We start from the raw sequence: 23,075 nt of genomic DNA, 5'->3' as shown, positions 1-23,075 counted from the left end.
ATCTACAGTAACACATACACATTACAAACAACATGATTGTTTTTAAAGCATTCCTCAGCAGAGGGGTTGGGAGAGGGATGCCAATGAACAAGAAAGCCAGGTAAATACAACAATTACTGAGAAAACCTTTCTGTCATCCATGAGGTATTTGGTACCTGTTGCACAAAACCACTGGGGAACAGTATTGGAGAATACTTTCTGTATCTGTCCACCTATAAGCCTGCACTTAGAATACGAATGCACCAAGATGACTTCTAATTTCTGTGGGGTTCAGTCTGAAGATCAAACTTAGCTGTGAAGAGCTCACTGTGTGTTCTAGCACACAAATTACTGCAAGACTGACTTTTAGAGGTGCTAAGCAATTGTAGAATACTTCTGCAGATCAATCCCTTCTGAGTTTACCTGAGCGAAAACTGACAGCGTGGATAAACCAGGCCAAAACTTTTCTTAACTATAACCTGTCACAAAGAGAGGGAGGGAGGTTGGTTGTTTCTCCGGTTTGGTGAATGTAAGACAAATGTCAAGACACCAGTAAAACTGGGGGGCTCCTTTGCAAGTGCTGAGAAAATTTGTTCTGCCTGGCAGGCTGAACTCCGAATTTAAAACTGAGCACTAACTTTGGTACCAGATGGTCTGCTCTCCACAGAGTAATAGAGAGAAATGATAGCTTTTCATATGACTATGACCTCTATTTAGTTATTTATATGTAACATTTTAAACACATGCTGCATTCACATGCATACACACAAAGACTGCCTGTTCATCCAACAGTGACTTTACTACATTCCATTTAACATGAATTTTATCATTCACTCTACATATTTAAGGTACCTAAGTAAACAGATCCCGAAGATTTTAAGAAATGTTGCACTGAATCACAAGTGAAATGACAGTCATACTTTCCTCCCCTTCCCTTCCCAAAGAGGAAAGGGCTCATATTATTCCTTTTTGGTTATTTCCACTGTTGCTAAAAACACTTTGTAAACAGTAAATTCAGGGCTTCTGACCATTGATGAATGGCGTCCACACAAAAATAACATGGAAATAGAAAAGAAATTATATGAGAATTAACCCTCCTCATTCCAACCCACCATTATAAGTCATTTAACGCACGTTTTTAGCTAGTTGTTATCTATTCAGTGCTGCCATCAAATTTTTTTCACTTGTTTTCAACTTTGCTAAGAAGAAAAGAAACACCTTTGCTTTTTACAGTCATTTTCTTCCATGCTCTAGCGAGTAAGATGTAATAAAATTAGGAATCAGAGCACACGATATGTTGCCAAAACAAGATACTATCATCCTTTCATTTTGCATAATTAAACACTGGAAGACAGAAAGGCAGTCTCACCACAGTACCCTGCACCGACATCTGGAAGACCTGTATCTGAGTCATAGCCAGCTGAAGACAGCCTTGCAATGCAGAAACAAGATAGCTGCACTTGTGGAGTGCGAGAAAATCTGGAATAGCTCCAGCCCAACTGGGTTGATAGTTACTGTTGTCTGGTTAAGGAATTCTTTAATATCTAATAGTCTCAACTTTAAAAGGCCAGATGGATCCAGAGCATGTAAACACCAGGTATGAACAATGAAAAGGAAGGTTCCTCCCTTTATCCATTCAAATTCTGTAGTAGCAATAATTCAAAGCGATATTTAGACTGCAAATCTGAGTTTTATACAAAGCTAGCCATCAGGTCAAACCAACCAAGCACCTACAATGTTGACACAAGAATAACCAAACATAATGGTTTCAAGATCCCCCTGCACTATTATGCTAAATCAAAGCCCTCAAAGTACATGAAAGGTTAGTTCCATCTGCCTCGAGCCTTTGTGTCTTATCCCATTTTTAATAGGGTGAAACCAACTTGGCAAATGTTGGACTAGTACTGTAGGAAGGGGAAACACTAACTCCTAGGCATCTGGAGTCACCTTTTCAGTCATCTCCATCAACAGGCACGGCATACTACATGGGAAAGTAATCTCTTCAACTTCCTAACCATTCTCAGAAGAAAAACATAACATTTTTTGCTCTATCTTTTATTGGGTCCCATTAACCATCTGCAGGTGGGCACTTTTAAGGGCAACAAGCAGTTGGCAAGTCACAAAATAAAAGTTCCAAATACCTGGCATTAAATACGTGCGTCTCGAAATCTCAGCATTTGGAGGACATGAGCCCACTACCAATAACACTGAGTGGGAACAACTATCACCTTTTGTTCTGAGGGCAAACGGGCTCCATGGTGGGGGTTAAAAAAAAAAGAAAAAAGAAAAAAGGTAACAATTTGTCAAATTGCTCTAACAGAAAAGTCATGGAGCCATAGAGCATTTCCAAAAGGAGACAGGTAAATGTGTTGTTTGGTACACTGGAAAATGACTGAAAAACCCACAAAAATCTTATGAGGAGAAAGTGGAAAGTGCTTTTCTCAGCTAGAAGTTCTTGGGATGGCAAACAGAAAACATAAGAGGAGGCAAAACCTGGCTTTATACCCTTCCACCAAATTATGACAAATAGTCTTGGTCATCGCTCACCATAGTTCATGGTAGGCTACTAACCACCCACTTCAGGAAGCTTCAATTCCCCTCATCCCACAAGCCTCGCATCTGCAAATATCCCTATTTAAAGAAGTGGTAATAGACATTTGAGGGTTACTAGATCACACTCTAGGAAGAGATAATAAATAAGATTAACCACATAGTCTGTTATTTTAGTGCTTTTAACATTTTCCTTATAGTTAACTACCAGGAAGAAATATCCTGCATTCTGTTATGACCACAAAAATACTTTGCTTTTCCTTTACTACTTTTTTCCTCCCTTATACTAGCAGAAAAACTGATCTCACTTTCCAAAAATCTAGGAGGATATAATAAATTGACCACACAGTTCTCTCCAAACAGCAGTTAAGTCCATTACCCAAACCGGACAGCCCTCTGTAAGCAAAATTCCTATTAACGCTATAATTCATTCACTATGAAAATCACTATGAGAAATCACACCACTAACTTGTCACTTGTTTGATGACAAGGTGCTGATGTGTCCCCCACAACACACAACCTTTGGACAAAAAGCAGGCATGTTGCACATTCATACAAGCTCACAGACTGAGGTATGAGCATGTTGAGGCACAGCCAAGCTGCCAGAATATTCCCAGCTACCATCCAGATTCATGCCCGCTTCAACAGGCAGCAGATGATGCAGACTGTCCTCAGATTATATATACTGCAGAAAATACCTTTACTTTTATGCCAGGCCTTGTGCTTATCAGCCAAATGAGAGAATAAGGCTTTAAAACTACATTTCATTTGCTGAACAAAGAAAATGTACGAACTGAGGCCTCCCATGGTGACTCAGTATAAAGATGAAGTCATAGCCCATGGTCAAGATACTCTGTATTTGCTGCTATCCACTAATGAGCATTAGTTTAGGAAGCTGCTACGAGTTTTTTATCTGGTAAATTAGAATATCTCCTCTATTCACACTTACCACAGACCATAAACCATCTTTTTTCAGTATTTGGAAAAGCATAAGAAACTACTGACAGCAACAGCCGCTCCTTCTCAAGTCAAACCACTGTCTGTGGAGTTCAACTGTGCTTGGGCAGTATTTTGGAAAGGGGATGCTGTAATCATAGAATCATAGAATGGTTTGGGTTGGAAGGGACCTTAAAGGTCATCTAGTTCCAATCCCCCTGCCATGGGCAGGGACACCTTTCAACTAGATGGGCAAGGACACCTTTCCACTAGACCAGGTTGCTCAAAGCCCCATCCAACCTGGCCTTAATAATAAAACATTCCACTTTGCCACAGATCAGCCCCATCTTACAGGGTGGTGTCTTCCTTGCAAAGAATAAAGCAAGAACTACAGAAGTGCAATAACTTGCTTTCTCTGTTTAAAAGATTATTTTGCACATACAACCAAAGACACCTGGCAACGTTGTCTTAAACATGGTCTTAAACACACTTAAACATGGAAAAAAACATGTTTAAGTTCACTTTGCTGGAGACATTTCTACTTTGATGTTGAAAAATAGACCTGCTGTTATGATAGTATTTTGTAACATCCAAATTGTGATGTTTAAAATGGGTGTGTTAAGAATGAGAGATGGAATATTATTTAATCAGATCATCTCAAAATATCTGACACTTAAGTGAAATTTTTCAAAATATTTTGATCTTCCAGACTATTTTTATGAACTGTAAGGATAAATATCCTCTACAGAGATCACTTAACTCTACACAGGGAGGTGACAAAACTCCCAAAAAGAGGGCGATATCACAGAAACCATGTCAAGTTTCCCACTGCTAGAATTTTGACTTAGGCTTCCACGAAGGAAAAGTATTCCCCTAATGTCATGTGTGCAGCTCCCCTTACTGCCCACAGTGGTATCGCTTTGCACAGAACTCAGTGCACCAAGAGCCAGCACAAACAGCCATTTGTGAAAAAATCGGAATCGACTGCCACTTGCAAGATGCTGTATTTTCTGTCTACATCCAGGCATCGTGGATTGCAAAGAGCATGGATCAGAGAGGAGATAAATTCCTTTATATTGTGGAAATACTGATATGACTACTGAAAAGTCACATCACCAATATTATCCTGAAACAACTCATTTCCCTGACTTTGTGTTGTAGGAGTCCCGTGGAAGATTTGGGGAGAGAGGGGGGCAGAAGCAAAGGTTTGAAAATAGAATTTCTCTCATGGGAGACAGACAGAGAGAGAAGCGTACATGCATGACTAATTTAAGATTATTGTCCTCTTCAGAAGCAGCACTAAGTTCTCATAGCCCTGGCTTTTTTCTTGCTGTTGCACACGGAATATGGAGTTGGTAAAGTAGAATATGCCAAATTGACAGTATTTTGGCCTGTTGTGCTGTTTTACTGGGTAAATTCTGCTGTTTCCCTACTTACAGGGTCAAATATCCTTCCATGATTTAGACTATAAACTTGAAACAGATGTTCTTGCTGGATTACCTCTATGAAGCAACTAGCAGAATAATCACTAGCAGGACACACAAATGTAGCTGTAGAACAGATTAAACCCTGAGTCATCAGAAATTTTAAAAGAAAAACATTTAAGTCAACAGTAAGCTTCAGAAGTCAAATCTATATCATAGTGCTAAGTCACACACCCATACATTTACTTTTGATGGCTGATAAATTTAACGTGTGGACCTGATCCAAATAGAGCTTTAGCTTGCTGTCAACAGCTCTTACATTGAACTGTAATGACTCTGTATGTTGAACAGATGTTTAAGTAGTGATCATTTATGTGCAGCGATGTTCTGCCACTACCTGTACCTCAGTAATTACTGTTCTCTCAGTGAGTAATGCCAAAACGTAGCATGATGAAATTCCCTTGTACCTGAGATAGCCAGCACTGATTCCTACCTGTAATAGAAGCAGCAGTAAAATCAAACAAGCTGGAGCCTTTAGTCATTCAGGTGGTTTAAAAAAAACCAAACAGAATGCCTTCAGGTTGTTAAGAGAGCTGCCCCTTTTCTTCAGACTACTCAGCAGTGAGGTAACATACTAATTACAGTTCCTTTAACCCAAAAAGAGTACTTTTAAAAGAATAATTTGACATACCTCTGTGCAGGTATAGTATCGCATGGTATAACATGGCAGACATGTCTAAATGCAGAACTACAGCCAGCACGTCAGAGTATAGAGGATATTTTAATGAGAAAAAGAAAAAAGGAGTGAAATGTTGTTATCCAAACAGGAATTTTGACAGCAAAAAAAAAACACCCCACCAGGACTACCAGCCTTGTTTTTCCAAAGGCTTCTACAGCAAGTAGGAAGTCACTGGGATCTTGTACTTCTCATAAGAAAGATGGCATCTTGTACTGCCTACCCTCCTTGCCTATGCATAGATTCATACTATGCAGAGGGAACAGACTGACCTTATCATCACACTACTCCGTCACACCAGCTCTTCTCACAGGATCCACTCAGAAGACCCGACTTAAGCATATGTAAAGTTAGGAGACACATGCTGAAGTGAAAATGAACAGAAACAAGGAAAACAACAACTCCAGGAGAGTAAAATACAACAAAGCAGAGACCTGAGTGCCTGCAAAGCCTCCTCTGAAAGCCCTAGAGCTCTAGGAACTTCCCATGGCGGGGACACCACAGCACTGTTTCCCCCCTTTCTTTGCCACCTGCAGGGCTCAGGCAACTAACTGGAGCTTGGATCCTTAGTTTTCATAATCATTAGTTAAATACACCTTTTACCCATCTTGGGGGTGATGGTTGATGAGAAGCTCAACATGAGCCGGCAATGTGCACTTGCAGCCCAGAAGGCGAACCATATCCTGGGCTGCATCAAAAGCAGCGTGGCCAGCAGGTCAAGGGAGGTGATTCTGCCCCTTTACTCCGCTCTCCTGAGATCCCGCCTGGAGTACTGCATCCAGCTCTCTGGCCACCAACATAAGAAGGACATGGAGCTGTTGGAACAAGTCCAGAGGAGGGCCACGAAGATGGTCAGAGGGCTGGAGCACCTCTCCTATGAAGACAGGCTGAGAGAGTTAGGGTTGTTCAGCCTGGAGAAGAGAAGCTCCGGAAAGACCTCATAGCAGCCTTCCAGTACCTGAAGGGGGCCTATGGGAAAGCGGGAGAGGGGCTTTGTACAAGGGCAAGTAGTGACAGGACGAGGGGGAATGGTTTTAAACTGAAAGGGTAGATTTAGATTAGATATTAGGAAGAAATTCTTTACTGTGAGGGTGGTGAGACACTGGAACAGGCTGCCCAGAGAATCTGTGGCTGCCCCCTCCCTGGTACTGTTTAAGGCCAGGTTGGATGGGGCTTTGAGCAACCTGGTCTAGAGGAAAGGTGTCCCTGCCTGTGGCAGGGGGGTTGGAACTAGATGATCTTTAAGGTCCCTTCCAACCCAAACCATTCTATGATTCTATGATTCTACGAAATGAATTCTTGGATAATAGGTATTGTTCCCAACTGGACTTTTCAGACCTGATGAGTGCTCCCAAACCCCAAACAATTATTTTCACACAACCTCTCATGAGCATTGCCTAGCCTGTGCTCTCCAACACCAACACCTCATCCATCACAAACAGTGGGTCAGCAACAAAAAGGAAGCAGGATCGAGACAGGTTTCATCAGCGCCTGCACATATTCACCAATTTAAAAATAAAACGGTAGGCTTGAAGTGCAATCCTTCACTAGAATGGGAACTGGCACATCTAAAATAACTTGCCCCATTACTGCTGTTGCAATGTCTGTGCAATTCTATTTTCAGTTCCTTTTCTATAGAAAAATGTGTCAGTGGTCTTTACAAATACGCACCAACACAAACAGAGAAGTTTTGTTCACATTATCCAGTGATATCCCAGTAAGTGCACACAACAAAAAGAAACAAACATCAGTACGGGAAAAAAAGTGCCAACTTCACAAGTTATTCTAAACCAAAAGAAAGTTGGGCTTTTTTTTTTCCCACTGTAGAAACTGTCAGCACTGTGTTAAATTTAGGCACATTATCCTTGGAATTAAGTGACTTGATCAAAGACTAAACCTTTCAGACATCGCAATGGCATTATATAAGAATTTATTAGGCCCTTACACATCGAAAAGCTGGAACATTCTGTATTTAAATGCTTAATCATACTCACAGTACCTTAAAACAAGGGCACTGTAAAAATTGGTGTATTATGACATGCTTTAAAAATTTATGCAAGGACTTTGCTAGAGGAAGGAGTAGAATTTATCTCTACTAACGCTGATGTCAACACCTGAGCTAGTCCATCTAAATTTCTTTTATTGTCAATGGGGAAAAAAGGCAATTCTAGGTTGCAATTCATCTAATCCTAAAACACAAGTCTAAAACAGGTACTTCTACTATAAAAGTACTCTAGATGAGTAAGTTTAGATGTAGAAATGTACACTGCAGACTTACAAAGATGCGCAGCAGCCATATTACACGCATTAACTTTAACAGAAGCAAAAAGTAATCCCTGGACTGTGAAACTGAACTTCCATTTAGTTGTAAGAAATGAAATTTTCAAAAATGACCCACAGTTCCTGGTGGGTCAGACACCGTAAAATGGTACCATATTCCAGAAGCTGGTATTCTGCAATAAACTAAGCCTACCTGAAGTCCCTGAAATAGAGCTGGGATGGGGGGTGAAAAATAGGTGCCAACCAGGAGGCACTTCTGAAAAAAAAAAGACTTTTATATCTACTGCCAGACATGTGTGGAAGAGTTTTAGGGTAAAAATGCTCCTCCATGATGGGTGTAGTCAAACGTACCCGGTTTCCTGCTTCTGCAAGCAGGTGCTGCAAACCTCAGTTCCTCCTGACCTCTTCCTTGTCTAAGCAGTTTTGCATCTCTGAAACACCCAGTAACAGCACTTGCAGAAGAAGGGAAGGAAAACCCTTGTGAATGACAAAGAAAATGTTTTCAGTTGAGCTTAAAAATGTCACTTCAGGGTACATCAACATGGAGAGGTGAAGATCTATGTTCGTCTGCCTGTGCTCCGACCTAGGAATATACGAGGCACAGATCTCAGGGTGCCACCATACTCTTTCCAACACTGCAGGGCCACAGAATTTGCTAAAAGAGGTACAGAAAATATTCCCAGCTACCTTTCAATACGGAACTCCCTCATAGGCAAAAGAGGATACTCAACGGTTTTGAGAAGCCATCAGTAAGGGCCAGGGAAAATCTGCAGTGAATCTGCTCAGCTCCAGATCCCCAAGAAGGAATGAGTTTTCCACCTTCCTTCAGTGACACTGCCTAGGGGTTCCCCTCTCCCCCATCGCCCCAGGCCAGGTCATATAGAACTAAACCAACTGCAAAACAACCCTGTATTGTAGAGTTAATTTTCAGTCAGCTCAACCTGTGCAGATGCACAATTGACAGTTTTTTCACAAGAGAAGAAAAAGGAACATGGCACAAGGGGAGGGAATATATACAGAACCACCTTTTTTTGTAGTAAACTTTAGTCAGAGCCATTTATTTGACTGGGAAAATCACATTTTCAGTTTGTATTTGGCAATTATCTTTGCAAACATAACAGTTAGTAACTCACTCTCTGTTTCTGCAAACAATGAAAACTTTATATTCTGCAGTTGCTTGCAGAGTCCCCCATTCCACCGTGGCCCTTGATTCTGCTGGCAAGCAAATTTTCTAGATAGCTTTTTTCTTAATTTTTTAGCCTATTTCCAAAGAGCTGTGTATGGGGTTTTTTTCAATTCAGGAACAATTATTTTTGTTTCATTCCTTTGCTAGAGCGGTGACTGTGTACAAGTAGCAAGCCTCTGTAACTGCCAACTTCGGAAACTCACTTTCACAATCATGACATTTCACAGTCATAAAATACTGCTCTTCCTGATTGTTCTGCAGTTTAGAAGTAAAATTATTGCTCTGTGCTATTTAATATAAAATATGTTTATCTAACCTTCATTCATGTGGGCTGCAGACTTATTTTTAATCTCTTCAGAACTGTGGCAGGAAGAGAAGCCACCAATAAAACGTGTACAGTGACAATATCCTGTTGTGGCTGGTTTTTCCTTCCTTATTTCTGCTCAGAATTTGCAGCATGCTCACTTCATGCTCATTTATTTTGGATCTTGAACCATGAAAGAAGAAAAGAACATAACCCAAGCTGTTTAGTTATGCCTGTGTTCAAGCACCTTACATCTACAGCAAATATCTCTGGAAGCTGAACTTTGGGGCATGTCTAATTTTAGGCACTCAACTTCAGACACTATCGAAAACAAGTAACTTGGAGATGAGAAGCGCTCAGGACTCGTCGCAAACATCTCAACCATCACTAAACGAAAATATCTGGAAATCATTAGTACCTTTCCAAAAAGTTATGCCCTGAATGAATTCCAGGGGTTACCCCCTCCAAAAACAGATTCCCTAGTTTTCAAACTTAGCAACCAAATCAAAACAAAAACTAACAGGAAAACACACAGCATGAGCAAATGTCAGTTGGTGAATAAGCATAAAGAAATGTAAAGTAAACAATAAAAAAAAAAAAAGAAGATATACTTGGATTTTGCTATAAATTAATTTCATTGGCACTATACTATATTTGAGGAAAAAAGCTTTCATTTGTTTGCCTCATTAAAAGCATACTGCCTTCTTCATAGATCCCCCACTAGAGTTCCATACTTCTATTTGCATACAGTACAGCAGAACTTTGGGTTATAACACTGATATTTTCCAAAGATAACTGCCATATCAGGAGGAAAAAAAATCCACCCACGTTTGTATTACTTAGCCACAGTATTATATTTTTCCCCAGGCGTATTCTTGCCATGCTTATGAGTCAGCAATAGCAGAAACTTAACTTGCTTTCCTTTACAAAGGACAGCAATCATTAGGCAACAGGAATAAGTCTCATTTCTTCCCCTTTAACAGTTTGGAAAAAAAAAGAAGAATGCTTTTACATTTTAGAATGATTACAGTGATGCTCCTACTATGCAATGACAGGCAACTTATTGTCCAAGCAACGAAGTACAGCAACAAAATTCCAGAAACTCCAAGTGAGCTCTTCTTGAAATACCCTATGAACTTGGACATAGGCAGGGAAAAGAACTTCAACAATCCTTTAAGTTGCATAAATAATTATAACTTCCCTTTCAAACAAGCCCTTTACACATAAAGCCTAAAAAAACATGCTTTACAAGAACTAGGACATTGCATGATCTGCACAGCTGGCTTGCAAAATTTATTTCCATCTCTCTCTCTATAACAAGGCTTTATACAACTAATGTGGCTATCTCAGAAGCACTTTGAGAAAGCATTTCAGGTTTGATTTTTAGCAAACTTAAGATATCTCAAAATGCAGATGGACTTTTTCCCACTGTTACTGTAGCACTAAAGTGCAGAGTGTGGTAGCATGTCAGCTTTCCTGATGCTGGAAGGCACCTGAGCAATGAACAACTTTATACAGGACGAGGGAGGGGAGACTTGGAAGGGGATAACCAGGGACCTGGGTCCCTGCTGACTGCTCAAAGCCTCTCCAGGGCATAGACCAGTAGTTCCACCTGCCAGCAAATAAACGAGGCCACCGTCTCACAGGCAGAAATAGTCCAAGCAATTGCAAAGACCTGATCCTAGATACAAGAAACAGAGGCACGCCTGTCACTTAGGGTCTTCTAAACGGGTCTGGTATATTGCCCTTACTAGTGACTATGCTCAAAAACTGAAGTGTCGGAGAAAAAGGAAAAAGAGGAGGCTGATATGGAATCAATTTTCTCCTAATAATCATTTAAACCCTGACTCAACTCTATCCAGGCCAAAAAACACAGGAAGCCTGACAGAGATATTAAGGCAATTGCGGTAACAGTGCACGTAAAATGTATGATTGATAAACAGTCAGATAACAGACAACTGATCAGGATGTCAGAACCCTACCAAAGGATGAAGGCAGACTACACCAGACACCTGCTGGTGTAGCCTCTTCAAAGAGAATATGCAGATGACGAAACCCCCAAATACAGTGTTAAAGATATGCAGCATGAACTGAACAGAGAGGAAATGCTCAGCATATGGACAAAAAAAACCAACCCTAACAGTCAAAAATCAGAACAGACAAGTAAGCGGATAACCAAGAGGGAAATATATTGCAAAGTATATAAAGGGCCAGCTACTTTCTACATAAACTGGTAGAAGGATAGCTGTACCTTGGAGTCCTTGAGAGTGGGATGCTGGAGAAGTGACCTCTCTTGGGCGTTGGCTGATCTTCCCTACAGAGATCTGCTGCTTCCTGCTGTATCACCATGTGAAGAAACTCAAGCGATAAATGCAGTGTCGAGTCAAGCCCTGGGAGGGGAGGATGACTCTAGCAGACCCACTCACCCATGATGGGAGCAGCCACGCTTGGGGCTGCCAGCAGTGACTCAGGATCCCAAAAGCATCAGCAACACCAGAGGCAGAGCTGCCAGAAACCAGCGCCTGCAGAGGGGATGGGCCCTGAAAGGATCCAGCAAAAGAATACATACTTCCAAAAGCTTTCCCTGTTAAGCTATTAAGTATCTTACTCTGGATACTCATGTTTTTCATATAACATCCAAGTCCTCACTGGCTCTGGCCAAGGTCTTGGCCTTAGCAGCCTCCTGTTGAAATGGGTTTTACAGTCCTAATTCTGGACTGAATGAAAAAGACCTTTATTTTAATCACTGTTGAATCTGCAGCCTTTCAATGTTATCACATTTTTCTCTTCACATGGAGAAACACTGGGAGACAGAAAGGAAGAAATCCTAGATCTATTTCATTTATGCTGTTCACGTATCCTTTCACCGTGATCCCTCTTAATAGTCACATTTCTAAAGCAAACAACCCAATTCCTTCACTTTGCTTTTGCATGCTTAAGAAGCCCACCCTGTAATTTTTTCTCTTTTATCTTGCTCATATTTTCCTTCTGGTTTCATGGCAAAGAGCAGCTACAGTCATCTATTGATTAACAGAAGCAACTACAATGAGACGGAAACATAATTATGTCACCCATTTCCCTCTGCCCTGGACCATTCTTTGTTCTAATCCTCATTTTATTTGCTGGTTAGCATCAGCATAACATCTCTAAAACTTTCTTTTTCCAAACTGCTGAGCCCATTTTCCTCTCTACAATGTTACGTTTGCAATTGGGAACTAGCAGAGAAGTAGCAATAAAGGTAACACTAAATCAAAGTTACATTCTCGGAATAAAAAACAAACAAATGTTTCCTTTCTTAAGAGTCTATCATATTTCACAATGTACCACAGCAATATGCCTACGCTTTCAACGTACTTGTATAAAATAGGCAAAAAACACCCATACACTGAGTGCAGTGTTATTGTTGCTGTGGCAACTACAGACCACAATCTTTTGCCTCGAGACAATTAGCACAAACACAAACATACACACAAAGGCATAAACAGCTGAGGGTGCTAACAGTGCCTACAACTCACTGTAGATGTGTAACGCTGCCATCAAAAACTGGATTTAATTCAAAGAGTAAGTCCTTTGACTTCCCAGTCACTGTCTCCAAACCATCTGTCTACGCTTGTTTTTCACCTTCAATACAGGATAGTTGGCAGAACATCCTGAGAAACCCTGCAGCATAAGAAATATAAATTAACAACTTAAACTCCGCTTGTGAGTGAACAAAGTAATTCTAAAAATCTCTCTGAAACAGATAAATCATTGACCTATCAGCTGGAATTTGCTGGTATAAATACCTACCGCAAACTGTAGGAGTCAGTGGTTTGAACCTGCCCTCTGTGTGTGCGCACATGAGATAAACAAAGTCAATACTGTACTACTCTTTAACACTCCCTTGCACTGATAACAGGAAAAAAAATACTTTCACCAGTTTATAATGTCATTTAAGCTAGGCATAAGAGTTAATAATTAAATCTTTTCTACGCAGGAGTCCTTTAAAAAAAAAAGTTTAAAATAAAACCGATACCTTGAAAACAAGCATGAAGTTATTCGAGAAATGTTGGGAGCAGGGGGTCCTCAAATGTCTTGGGTTTTGCCTTGTCATTTTGCCTTCCCCACTCCCGCCCTATCTGCACACCAGTGCCAAACTGCACTTGAACAAGAAACCACAAACGAAGAAATTGCTCAAGACCAATTAGAGCTTTTGTCAGAAGACCAGGGCCTGTAGAAGAAGCAAACGCTCACCCTGTGCACGGCAGCCAGCAGCTGAAGTTTCTTGCTTGGCCTGAAACTGTTACTTAGTTTTTTAGTATTCCACATACAATCCAAAACAGGGATCTAAAGGAGTATTTTCCCTCTCAGACGTCCCCAGCCTGACTCACCCACTGAACTGGAAGACCGCAGAATATAATCTGATACTGATCAATAAATTTTATAGTTCCTATTCCATAGGACTGCCAGATTTTTGTCTGAGACTTCCCAGGTAGATACACACATTCAGGTGTATCTGCCCTTCACATAAGTCATCTAGGCAGGTAGCTCACATGCTTTCAGACAGCATCCCACCCTCTACACTGCAGAATTTATTCACATGATGACGTACGCAAAATTCCTATTATCCAGCCAGGAACACCAGGTAAATGTTCAGAGCCCTCAAATCTCACCTGGACAAAGCATCCAGAAAGAGGGAAACAAAAATGAAGAATTGTTCTAATATTTGGTATTTGTTTTGTCTAGGGCCAGATAGCATGGCAACAGTCACGCTATAGACTGATTGACTAACTTGCTTACTAGTTTTCAGAGTAATGACTACCCTTTCCTGTTCAAAGCTGGTAAAGTTGTCAGTTAATACTTTGAGCTTTGGTTTAAAAAATATTTTTCATTCAGATATTTTACTAAAACTTAGAGGAATGGCTGAGAACAAACTCTTTGGGAATTTGTAAATGTTTCAATTTATTTGATTCAAAAATACATTTAGAAGGTTTTTTCCTCACATTATTGAGATTTTTTTATTTGTTTTTAAGATGGACATTTTCGTATCATGAGGGAAGCCTAAAACACAGTAAAAAATTATTTCCCATCCAACTCCATTAAGGATGCAAGATACTGTAAGTAGCTCCCCACAAAAAAATTTAAAAAAAACCATTTACATCAGAAACTAGTGCTTATGCTTTTGGTTTTGCTTTGGTGCTTATATACAATTCTGCAAAAGCTGTTCAAAATGCCTTAAGCCATAGAAAAAAAGCACTAATGAAAATGAACATTTCGAATCAAGATCATAAGAAGGGTTAACGATCAAATCCCACACCTTGCTCTGGGGAGGGACCACCCTTAGGTTCTCCCCTTGGCCATTTTTCTTCACGTGTTGTTCTCCCCATTGGCAGAGGCAGGACAGGCTGACCCAGCTGAGCCCCATGCAGAACAGACTGGATTCCACACTGTCAGAAGTGACCAAACAAGCCTGACCAGCGCTATGCTCTGAAGAAACCACCACATGAAGGTCAGAGATTTCCACTATGCCTATCTTACCAAGTACTGTGGTGCAGCAGAAGTGGGTCTGAAGAGCAAAACAGCTGAGGAAGAGGACCCCATGTTCATGTGACTCGTTGTCTGGAGGGTGTCACTTCAGAGGAGCTGAACTCTGGTGCTTCGAGCTGTGTGCCCTCTAGCAGCTGAGGCACTGCAGGCTCCTGGGACGCATCCTTCAGCTTCATATTCTCCGAAAGCAACCCTGCACAGATGCTCTGGGGCCACTTCATGTACAAAGTGTGCTAAGTGGGGACAGTGAAGAGATTCTTTCCCAAAGTGCGCTCCTGATGCAAACTGCATGTTAACATAAACACTCCCACTATTAGTAAAGGACAGTAGAAATTTATGCGTTATAAGCTGTACTTTTAAGAGCAAGCCTGAGTTTCTGGAACCTTAAGAACCCTCATTAGACTACCCGAGCATCCAGGAGATGAGGTTTGGTACCCTCAAGGTTACCTATAACTACTAGGTCACACATAGAGGGACTTTTTCACTCCAAAGAGAAACACATCCAGTTGACATCAGACTTTTTACTTGGTTTTGGACAAGTACAGAAGTCTGGATTCACCTCTGCACTGATGCCAAGCCCAGCACTGCAGCCTCCCCTGCCCAGGGATTACCAACACCGATTGCAGTTTGGCAAGTCCACCTCAAGCAGCACTGTAGCAGGAGCCAAGGAGCAGCCAAGGCATGAAATACCGTGCCAGGCTGGCTAATGCGCAGTAAACCCTGAGCATTGGGGGCTCCCCTGAAAGCTCGGTGCCTAGACCCCTAGGCTGGAGCCCAAGAGTCTTCGTCACTACTTTATATTGTCTTAAAATACCTGCAGAGCACCACTAAATCAGTGCTGGTGTGATTAATGTGCAGAGAAGGTTTCGGGAAACTTTATGCAGAACGTCAACGTTTATTTTTCCAGATCTTATTTAACACAAATGAGAAGGAAAGTGCTTAAAAGGGGGAAAATTGCAAGCGGCTGATTCCAGTTGCACTTTTGCTCCTTGCCAAATGAAAAACTTAATAGGACAGACTTTGTTTTCAAGGCATGAGGGATGTGGAAATATTTACACCCATAGTATCAAGACATCAGCCATGAGATTCAAGACTACAGTGCCAAACCGACTGAGAACACGTTGAAAAGAGGCAGCACGTGTTTCCAAGGCAGAGGAAAATGTGGATTATTGCAATTTTTAGTAATAGCTGACCTGAACAGAAACAAATGCTTTGGATACAGCCTTAATCTTTGGAAAGTACTATACCTCTTGTCCCAGGACTGTCTCAGGAACATACAGAATCTTAAGGACAATAGTTTTATAAAATCTGGGTACTCAAAAGTCAGAAAAGATCAGAATTAAAGTTGGTTTTGGCAACCTAAGTAATATCTCTCTATAAATGTGTTTTAAGATGTTGATTTCAAATTTCATTTTTGCTTACTGTTTCTCAAATAACTAAAAGTTACACAGCTTTATCTTTTGCAGTTGAGGGTGTCAGGCAGGGAGGCATTAAATCTGACAAGTACTGCTGCTATTCAAAATGAAAACATAGAATTTTAAATTTCAAAATGACTGGCACTGGGAAATTAAAATGCAGCATAGTTCATACCAAACATGGACAGTTGTTGCTCTTGCCTTAGAGTAGCTTTTTTCAGGTAAAAATCAGATACTAACCCCACTTATGTCTTCAATGAACTTCCATCTTCAGTTATCTCGCTTCAATCATTGACAGATTACCTTTTTTCCTCAGCATGACAACTTCTAGTGCCTCTACTGACAACCATTAAGGGAACCTCAAAGTTCCCAGTCTAAGTCTGTTGAGTTCCTAGAAAGCTAATTTTTTATTTGGCTTTTCACTGCCTAAAAAGTGGATTAGAAAAGTAATGCAAAGAGGTTTGGGACTAACACATCTGCTGACTACCTAAGCCAGAAAGCATAGAAATAAATCACAGAATCACAGAATGTTAGGGATTGGAAGGGACCTCGAAAGATCATCTAGTCCAATCCCCCTGCCGGAGCAGGATTGCCTAGACCATATCACACAGGAACGCGTCCAGGTGGGTTTTGAATGTCTCCAGAGAAGGAGACTCCACAACCTCTCTGGGCAGCCTGTTCCAGTGTTCGGAAAAAAACTGAAGTTGGACAGCAAAAGAACTGAAAAATGTGAAATTTAACAAAATCAACCCCTCATTTTGGGATCAGTATTCAAGTTGATACATATACCTTTTTCTTCTTTCTCCTTTTTAAACCAATTCATCAGCATGCTTTGGGCAGAGAGGTATTCAAACTCAAGGAACAGTGGGAAGACATCTCTAATACTTCCACTATCCCAAGACTCAGAGGCATGTTCCACAGTCCCGCACAAGAGTCAGTGTTTGATTTAAACTGCTGCCAAAACATAAATATGCAGACCAGCTCCAATGAAAGGATTAAAATGAAAAACAAGGTGTACAACCAGCAGCCAAAGCATGCAAAATTAAGTTTAAATGCACATTTTTAACCCTTTGGGGAAACATGGCTGGACTTATCAATGAAAACACTGAAGTTAAAAGCCCTCGGATATAAACACGAGAGAAGATGCTCATACTACTTTTTTTTTTTTTTTTTTTTTGGAGAGAGCCCTTGAACACAGAACATATTTCCCTGAAAGTCAACAAACTTGGTACTGTCTGACATAGGTCAGGGTAAGGCCTGGTAAAATGTAAGGTTTGTTGTACAGCAGTTGAGGATTCTCATTTGGATTGCTCCTTCCAAGGCAACAGGTAACCTGGGATATCAAGGGTACTACAAAATAACCCTGAGAAGTGAAATTTTTTTCATCAAATGTCTTAACCCTCTGACTCTGAATTACTTCTAGAGATGCCTAGAGCTTAGGAAGGCAGGGTAAAAACTCCATATGGATAAATGATGCCACTAAACTTGCTTTTAATCTACCTTTAAATAGTATCTGTTTCTTCACTGTATTTATACACACATGTACTCCATTTACAGAAATTACACTATTAGAAGTTTAATCTTTAACTCACCTTATCTCACTGATTTATGCTAGAGGATGATGTCTCAAAATTGGTGATTTATGGCATATATGACAAAAAAATGTATACTTTGCCAAACATTACTGTATAAGCATACGGGATGGATGACATTCCAGAATCAGTGATTTGGGGCACATGTGACAAGGAAAAAAAACCCATAAAACTCTTTTCCAAATGCTGCTGGAGGTGTGTCATTGACCCAGCCAGATATTTTTAGAACACAAGTCAGCTAAACTTCAAAGTCTGCTTTCCTGGGACATGAGGATGAATTGAACACAGAGTCTTTTCATCCTCTTTCAAGCTCATTAATCTTGTTACTGAATATAGCACTTCTTAAAAAATTATATTTCAAAGCTAAATTCAAAGATAAATCATCCATTAAAGAGACGTCAGGGTTATTTTAGCATCTAAAGCAGAAAACGTCGCTATGTTCTCATGCAGTACACTGTCTACCAAATAAAAAGTGAACAGTTTGCCAGGTACACAGAGCAGCTAGGAATTGTGCATTCTGTAATTCCACACTGTTTTTAAACCTAAGTTGTAATTTTTTAAAATGAAGAAAACAACCAATGTGAAAAATGGTATTTTCACATTCATCCATGCTTCCCACAATGAGTGATACAATAGCTGCTTATGAGATGACAAAACATTTTCCACCTACCATTGCTACAGCTGTTCTGCCCCTGCTATGAAAGGGCAATGATTATGACGTTTGTTTTTCAGACCTGCAGCTCAACTTTTTTTCTGGTCTTTCTCATAGACTGAAATCTACAGACCTCATGGAAAACCACCTCTATAAAAGAAGGGACAAGTCCTCTGTGCACTTAACATTGAGGCGGGCACACGTGGCTTTCACATACCCCACAGTGATCCGGAGGGTCTAAACTCCACCTGTGCACCTTTGTCTCTCGCTCTCTGGGCACTCCTTGGCATTTTTGAGGGCTCAGGGCCAGCCATGGGGAACCACCAGCCACATGGAGCAGAGGGAGATTTAGGCTGTCACCATCCAACAGGCCAAGCACGATGACACTGACATACAGTGACAAACCAGAGATTATCTCCCCTGTTGCAGCCTAGCCACAGAGGGTAAGGCTTAGAGAGCCTGTCAGCATTGCCATAAGGGACTTGTACAAAACCAGTCCCTGCTACATGTGGGATTCAGTTCTGCAATGAACCCCAGCAAGGGGGTTTCCTCCCGGCCCAGCAGTGCTCTGTGCCACTGGAGCCAGCAGGGTCATTTGCAGGGATGGCACCTATGCCTGCACAGGCTCTCTCACAGCCCAGCCACACCACCAGCCCTGGAGCACACCTCCCTCACTGGTACGGGCTCAAGTCACAAACCGACAGGCACGCAGGTACCTGCCATCAGCACCCATGAGACCAGGGCCCTGGGACAAACACAGCATGTACCCAGGTGCAGCAAAGCGTCCTCAGGCCCGGAAGAGCATGGGGGGAATTTCCTCCACGGACAACATCATCTTTGTATCACCTTGGCTGAATGGAAGGACAAGTTTTGGAAAGCTTAGAAAGAAAAACTGCAGCCTGTCAAGTCTTCATTGTCCAGTCACCCAGTCAGCCCAAAGCTGTACGTACGCCATGCTGTCACAAACAAGCTGGAACATTAAACGTTTGCTGTTCCTGGTTCCTTTGATGTGCCTGTATTAATCAATGACGGCACAGAATACCTCAAAAAAGAAGCTATCGCTATTCATGCGCCTTCTCCTAAATTAATAGCTTATGATTATAGGCCTTTATTGTTGGACTGTTTTAGTGTTGAGCAACAGATCTCTTTTTTGCATCAAAAACTGTTTTCTGTTAAAAAAGGAAAATGTGAGGGTTTAACCTATAAAATGATTTATTTCTTACTCAACTTTAAAAACAAACAGTAGTAAAAAATGACACATAGCACCAGCCACTCTGCAAACAGCAAAAAGCAAATACATCTCAGTCTTGTGTTGATTTTTACCAGCACGTCTCTGCTGCCTTGGTTTCTCAGAGCACAGCTCGACCTCCTAGTAGTTTGGTAGAGGCTTTTTCTGGTCAGCACAAACTTCCAGACCTAACTTCCTCGTTGCTGAAGGAATGCAGGAAGGCAGCAGGTGCACGCAGGCTTGAGGGACAATAGAAGGTGGCGGTGGGGGAGCAACGTTTTCTGCCTGTTAGGGATCAGGTTAATTAGGAGCCTACAAACAACCAGACAACACCACTGCCAAAAAAAATACACTACGCTGTTAAGTATTTCATACAAACTCGCTCGCCCGTAAGAACGCTTTCCTGTGCGCGTGCCTGTGTGTTTCACGTATCTCCATACACGCGCTTTGCAATTCCATCAGGCGCTTGTACCGGGCTGAAGGAGACGTCTGTGCCTCCTTTCTGCACATCTGTAGCCACAAGAGCAGTGCCCGAACGGAATGATTCCTTAGCGGCCGCCTGGCATCCGCCCTCCCGCGCAGGGCCCGTCCCCAAACAGCTCACCAGAGGTGGGCGAGCACCTCAGCTACTGAGGCACGTCAAACTTGGCCGCAGTTAGCCCAGCGCCGTGACTTACAGCATCCCGCAGCAGCGACTTCTTGTAAGCAGCACGACAAGCGCCAGGCATGGCCGGGGAAAATGACGGGCTGTCACTGTCCCGGCAAGCAGCCAGCCCGGCGAAGCTGCATGTCCCCCCCCCCGAACCCGACCCCGACCCCGACCCCGACCCCACCTCGCTCCGCCGCGCTCCTTCCCCTCGCCCAAACCCGTTTCCACCCCAAGCTCTTGGCCGGGGACGGCGCCTCCGCGCTGCCCGCCCCGGGCCCTCTGGCAGAGGCCAGGCGTGACAGACACGGCGACTCCTCTCTGCCAGGGAAGCCGCCCCGCGCTGGGACACCCCCGCTGCGGGACACACGCAAGAGCCCCGCCGGCGCGGCACGGCACGGCGCGGCGCCTCACCTGGTCCAGCGGGATGCCCAGCAGCCCGCTCAGCGGGTGCAGCAAGGTGGAGCCGGTGGTGCGGTGCGGGGGGCCGGGCGGCTCGGCCATGCTGCATCCCCCCCCCCCCCCCGCTCCGCCGCCACGCCACACCGGCCCGCGCGCACCTGCGCGCGCCACCCGCCCGCTCGCGCGCACCCCGCTGCTCCGCTCCGCTCCGCTCCGCGCCCGCCGGCCGCCGCCCCGCCGTGCCGGCCGCCGGGCCGCAGGGGGCGCTCGGCGGGGCGGGGCCACCGCCAACCCGGGGCGGGGCGGGGCGGGCGCTGGCTGTGCCCCGCGGGAGGGGAGCCTGGAGGCGGGAGCCGTCGCCATCCCCGGGGACTCACCTGTCGCCTCCCGTCGCCCCCGGGAGAAGAGCGGGGGCAGGCGGCCAAGCCCGGTTATAATGGCCGGCTGCCCCGGCCGGATTCGAGCTTGAGAAGCAGCTGCTCCGTCCGGAGGGAGCCGCCACCCCCCTCCCTCCGGCGTCGCGTTTGTGACGAGAAGTGAAAAACACCCCGCGCGTCCCCTCCCGGGGTGCCCCCGCCCGGCGGCGGGGAGAGCGGAGCGGAGCAGGCGCGGGGCTTGTGCCGGGGCGGCCTGGCGGGGGCGGAGGTGCCTTGGGCGAGTGGTGACAGCGGCGGGGGGGGCCCGGCACCCCTTTGCAGTGGTACCGGGCTTACCGTGCGCCGGGGGAGCTCGGTCCAACCGAGTGCCCACCGACAGCCACCGCTAAAACGGGTTTCCCTGAGCCAGCTTCTTGCCGCTCTGACACCTGCAGGGCCCAGCTGCTGGTTCAACACCGCCCCGAGCAGAGCAGAGATGGGGCGACACGGTTGTAAGAAGATTTTATTATTTTTTTAAACACATATTTTTTTTCCAGTCATCGCTCTTAGAAGTACTCATGTTTTTAATGGAGAATTACCAAGTGTTCAGCCTGTGGTTCACATTGCTGGAAACGAAGATGAGCGTAATTTGGGGGAATAGTGACTTTTCCTTGATAGGGGAAAAAAAATGAAAAAGGAGTAGGAGTTTCAAGTGCTATCTTTTATCTTGTAAGTGAAATACGGCCATTCAAAAGGTACTTCTGCCAAGATCATCTGTCTGCAGAAGGAGTGTTCTTACGCTCACCCCGGACAATGTAGTATTGTGTTGCAAGGAGAACTCGGGCAATGTTGCAAAGCTTTCTGTTCAGCTCGCGCTGCTGACGTGCTTAGAACCTGAAATACCCCAAAGGTTCTTTGCGGGCTCGGTTTCAGGGTCTTTAATAGGCTCATCATTTTCTCTTCTTCAACTAATTGCCAACTGTGGCAGCTGAAACTGGAGTAGTGGCTTAAAACAGTAGCGTGACGTGTTCAAAATGTCCTGTTTGTGCTGTGCGAGTGAGTGCTGTGCTGGAAAATCCATGCAAAAATTGGTCAGTAGGGAAGGAGTTTTACAGCAATGACAGTCTCTTAATAGTATTGTTTAAGTGGTGCCAGTTTGAATATATATAAATATATATATATACTTATGTACATACATGCACACAGATACTATAAGTAGGAAGAGTAAGCAGTTTGGAAGGACTGGGTAGCCATGCATAAGGCTTCCTAACATTTTCCATTAGAAGTCCCTCTTTCCAGTTGTTTAAAATTTGCCAGCCTGAAACCATCTGGATGGAACTTTCCATGGGCTGTGTCCACCACAAGCGGGCTGCTTGTTGAGCTTCGGCTGAAACCGTTGACCTGCTTTTGGGAATAGAATAAAAGTGATCTATTATGCACACACTACAGATATTCTCAAAGCTTTTCCACTGTGGAAATCTTGTACCTCTGGGGTGGTGCCTTCAAGTTTAGACATGGTAATTGTCCTGGAATCAAGGAAATACCTTTCACTGTCTTTGTGAAACTGCTCAAGGGCGACCAGCTGCCAGAGTTCTGGAGAAAAAACCCACGCATAATCCATGTGGAGACTCAGGAGGTCAGTATATAACATCTCTGAAGACCGTAAGCATTCTTCAGCCCTTCACGTTTCCTCCATGTGACTAGACTCCATCTATTTCTGCCACCACAGGAGCAGAGTGGGATGTCAAAGGGCTCCAGGCACAGGAAGTGAGAAGAGCGTGCCTGTCTCTCTATAGTCAGTACTCAGCCATCTGGGCTTTGTGCGGTGGTGGAAACAGCTGCTCTGGAAAACAGCTGGAAGGA

At 43.3% G+C, this 23,075-nt stretch overlaps 1 protein-coding gene across 3 annotated transcripts in view; it reads right to left on the bottom strand.

The window, feature by feature from the left end:
• MBOAT1 (membrane bound O-acyltransferase domain containing 1) overlaps window positions 1-20,965 on the bottom strand; it is a 58,809-nt gene extending 37,844 nt beyond the window's left edge. For 2 of the 3 annotated variants that reach the window (XM_068396362.1, XM_068396364.1), the window contains exon 1: window positions 20,869-20,965. In XM_068396362.1, the coding sequence (XP_068252463.1) occupies window positions 20,869-20,958 (90 nt within the window). In that variant the 5' untranslated portion in view covers window positions 20,959-20,965. Of the gene's footprint in view, window positions 1-14,912; window positions 14,987-20,868 lie in introns of those variants that run through there. The other variant, XM_068396363.1, reaches the window with a different exon arrangement.
• Window positions 20,966-23,075: the final 2,110 nt, after the last annotated feature.

This window comes from Nyctibius grandis, chromosome 3 (genome assembly GCF_013368605.1).
Source record: "Nyctibius grandis isolate bNycGra1 chromosome 3, bNycGra1.pri, whole genome shotgun sequence".
NCBI lineage: Eukaryota > Metazoa > Chordata > Aves > Nyctibiiformes > Nyctibiidae > Nyctibius > Nyctibius grandis.
The sequence above is the reverse complement of the archived record's forward strand: the minus strand, read 5'-3'. Positions and strand labels throughout refer to the sequence as shown.